This window comes from Triticum dicoccoides, chromosome 5A, assembly GCF_002162155.2.
Source record: "Triticum dicoccoides isolate Atlit2015 ecotype Zavitan chromosome 5A, WEW_v2.0, whole genome shotgun sequence".
Classification (NCBI taxonomy): domain Eukaryota; kingdom Viridiplantae; phylum Streptophyta; class Magnoliopsida; order Poales; family Poaceae; genus Triticum; species Triticum dicoccoides.
In genome coordinates this window covers 407,024,166-407,027,997 of record NC_041388.1, presented here as the reverse complement: position 1 = coordinate 407,027,997, position 3,832 = coordinate 407,024,166, and the positions used below count along the sequence as shown (strand labels likewise).

Sequence of the window (3,832 nt, the reverse complement as noted above, 5' to 3'; positions counted from 1 at the left end):
GGTAGAAACGCGACGCACAGTGTGCAGGAGGAGTGCAACAGTGAAGGTTTTGTACGCTTGCGAGCGGTGCAGGTGCTAGCACTTAATCAGGACCTGAAAATGACGGGTTGCGCACTTCGATGCTCTGGGGAAAGGCTAGCTTAGCTAGCCTTGCTTGCATCACTCGACCCGGGAAACAGTTTTTGGTCGAGAAAATAAATTTGCTTGACGCTGCATGGCCTTTCATGGATTTCAATGCACCTCCTGGAACACGAGAAGCGGGATCCTGTGTTGACCATGTTCTTGCTAGACACGAGTAACAAAAGAAAAGAGATGCAAAGACCAGATGTCACGATCAAATATTCCGAGAGAACCCCAATTTAAAAGGCGTTGGAGCCAAACCGGGTGAAAAGGGCGGGGCGGAGAGGGACGGCCAGCAAAGACACGAGCACGAAGCAAAAGAACATACTACATCACGCCTCGGCCCGGGCACACACAGATAGAGAGAGAGGAGAGGGTGGAGATCAGACAAGTGCGCGACTCGAGAGGGAGGGAGGCGGTGAACAGGAGAGAAAGCGAGTTCGCTACAGAGAGAGAAGCTAGGGAGGGAGGGAGGGAGGGAGAGGGTTACATCATCGCCTAGGCCGCTGCAGCAGCCTCCTCGGTGCAGCGGCGCGTCGTCAAAACTGGCAGCTAGCCAGATGGTGTCCACACTCTCTCCTGCGTCTCTTATCCCTTCATCCCAGTTTTAACCCTTGCTAAGCCCCTCTTAGCCCGGCCTCCCCTCGGCAACCCAGAGGCTTAGCCTGGCTAGGCACGGGCCGTCGGCGAGCATGGACTTCGACGACCACGACGACGGCGACGAGGAGATGCAGATGTCCATGCCCATGCCGGTGAGCTCCAGCTACGAGCCCCCGCTGCCGCTCTCCACGGGGTTTGGCGGCGCCGGGGTTGCGCCCAGCAAGCCTCCTGGTGGTGGTGGTGGTGGCGGTGGTGGCGAGCTTGGCGGCCGTGCCAAGGCCCCCGGCGGCGGTGCCAGGTACCGCGAGTGCCTCAAGAACCACGCGGTCGGCATCGGAGGGTACGCCGTCGACGGCTGCGGCGAGTTCATCGCCGGCGGCGAGGAGGGCAGCATCGACGCGCTCCGCTGCGCCGCGTGCAGCTGCCACCGCAACTTCCACCGGAGGGAGTCCGACTTCCCCGCGGGGGGCGAGGGCTCGCCCTTCTCTCCCACCGCAATGGTCCCCTACGGAGGCGTGCCGCCGCACCACCAGTTCTCGCCCTACTACCGCACCCCGGCGGGCTACCTGCACCACCACCAGCACCACATGGCCGCGGCCGCCGCTGCAGCCGCGGCGGGGCACCCGCGGCCGCTGGCGCTCCCGTCCACCTCCCACAGCGGGCGCGACGACGCCGACGAGCTGTCGGGCATGGCGGCGGGGCCCATGTCGGCGCTGGTCCCGCTGAGCAGCATGTCCCTGGGCGCGGGCCCGTCGGGGTACGGCTCCGGGTCCGGGTCCGGCAAGAAGCGGTTCCGCACCAAGTTCACCCAGGAGCAGAAGGACAAGATGCTGGCCTTCGCGGAGCGCGTGGGGTGGCGCATCCAGAAGCACGACGAGGCGGCCGTGCTGCAGTTCTGCGACGAGGTGGGCGTCAAGCGCCACGTCCTCAAGGTCTGGATGCACAACAACAAGCACACCCTCGGCAAGAAGCCGCCCAGCATTTGACGGACCCCGCTCCCGCTGGCCGGCCACCGTCCGCATGCAACCGCACGGCGCATCTGGCGTCCTGGGCCAGAGCCGATCGCCCCACCGTCGCCGGCCGTGGCTAGCCTCCGATAGGTACCTGCATGTGCTTCTCTCGTTCATCTTAGCTAGCTACCGCATTCGCGCTTGACGACGTTCCCCTCCGCGGCTAGCGGTGCATGGCTAGCTTACATTAGGTTAATCTGGAGCGAGCGTTCCTTGGTTCTTGGCTGGATTAATTTAGGTGGTCCTCTATTTTCATTTCATTTCATTTCTATTTACTGTTGCTCATGTAACTCCTGGCTATGGCGCCACGGCCATTTGCTGATTTGGTTCTTGCTGGGGAATGTACTGCCTGATCGATCAGCTAGCTGGCGAGGAATTGTATCTGGGGATCGGGGCTGCCTGCATGGCCATGGATTCCGTGCGTGCTCCTGAGTAGGAGTAATTTTTTTCCTTTTCGTTCTTGTCGTCGCTAGCTGGAGCTGCGTGCGTCTGCGTTGGGACAATTTTACTCATGGGTCCAGGTTTGCTAGTCGCTACTACTACCTGCGTGCCATTGCCACACCTAAAGAAGATAGACAACTGTTGCATTCCGTTCTTTGCTTAGCCATTTTCCTCCCCGCCTCCTCACTCACTTCGGGCATTTGTTCGGGCACGGGGTAGCTTAATTTTGCACAGACCAATGCTTCCCATCCCCTCCATTGATCCGAGGAAAAAAAATGAGCGCCATGATCCATGCAGCAGGACTGTAGCAGCACGCTCCATGACGTGCTCCACTGTTCCTGGCCCGATTTTTCTGTCTCTCGCCATGAATCAATGCAACCGTTCGCTCGCGTCCTGCCCCCGCATTTAACTCCCTCGTCTCGCGAGCAATGTTAAGGTTCTTCTCCTCCTCCTCCTCCTCCTTGATCAGTTCTGCCCGCATTAAGGGCCTCTGGCCCTTTCTGCCGATTTACTCGCTTCTGCCCTGCGTGCCTTTCCGTTTTTACTCCCGCCATCCATCGATCGATCAGTCGCCTTTAAAGGCTTTAATACCGGCGCAGGGGGCGCACGCGGCCGCTAGCGGCATTCATCACGGGTGGATGCGTACATGGACGGAGGGAGAGGGATGGACCGATCGGCGAGCTCCGGGACAAATTTATGGCGACGTACTTTGCCTTACGGTATGTGCATGTCAGCGCGTGTCGCTGTAGCACGGACGGAGCATATGCTGCGCTGAGCCTGAGCTGATCACGCCTCGCCGACTGGCCGGGCTGCTGCATGCGCAAGGGGAGGGAGAGGTGCGCGCAGTGCGTTCGAAAATGCAGCAACCTTTGCCCCTCTCCTCGTAAATGTCATCGTGTGACCTGGCTTTGGCTTTTGGGAGGCAGCCATGGCGATCGTCGACGTCTTCCTGTGCGCTGCACTGGTGCAACGTGGGTGGCACACGACTCATCATGTATGTACTTATGGATCGGAGTCCAGCCGCGTACGTGGTCCCGATGGACTCTTCGGTGGCACGAGATAAAAACTTTCAATGGATTTTGGAGCGAGCGCTGTAGCAGCAGCAGGGAGGAGCTAGCTTTGCATTATGAAGCCATGCCATGCTTGCTGGCTGCACGCCCCGAAAGGCGACTGTGGCATATTTCTGTTTTGGGAGAGGTAGGATAGCCTCTTCTTGCTGCAGCCTGCTGCTCCTGTTTTTCTTTTTCTTTTTTTTTCCTATCGGTGAATCATTGCATTTGCATGTGATGTATGCCAACGTACGAGTAGTATGTATATCCCACCCCTCCACAAAGAGAAAAACGTCTACTGGTATATTCAAGGTGATGCAAACTGTTCCGCTACTCCCAAACTAAGTACACTACCACTAATATCTTTGTAGTCGATCGGGCACGAGAAGCAGTCGTTAAGCCAACTAGTTAGTAATCCCTCTGTTAAGAGCGTTTAGATCATTACTCTACGGAGGGAGTAGCAACTCTACTTTCACCTGAACCTATGACTGGCAGGTTACAATATTAATTTTTACAACGGTGGCCGCAACAGCGGTAAAAGTTGACGCACTGATTAACCGAGCACGACCAGTAAACCTGCACGGTGTGAAGGTGACACTATGAACGATTGCA

General features: G+C 57.9%; 1 protein-coding gene across 1 annotated transcript; it reads left to right on the top strand.

The window, feature by feature from the left end:
* Positions 1-605: 605 nt before the first annotated feature.
* LOC119301881 (zinc-finger homeodomain protein 1-like) lies at positions 606-2,113 on the top strand. The gene has a single exon (XM_037578871.1). The coding sequence runs from the start codon at positions 813-815 to the stop codon at positions 1,704-1,706; it is 894 nt and encodes a 297-aa protein (XP_037434768.1). The 5' UTR covers positions 606-812; the 3' UTR covers positions 1,707-2,113.
* The last annotated feature ends 1,719 nt before the right edge of the window (positions 2,114-3,832 follow it).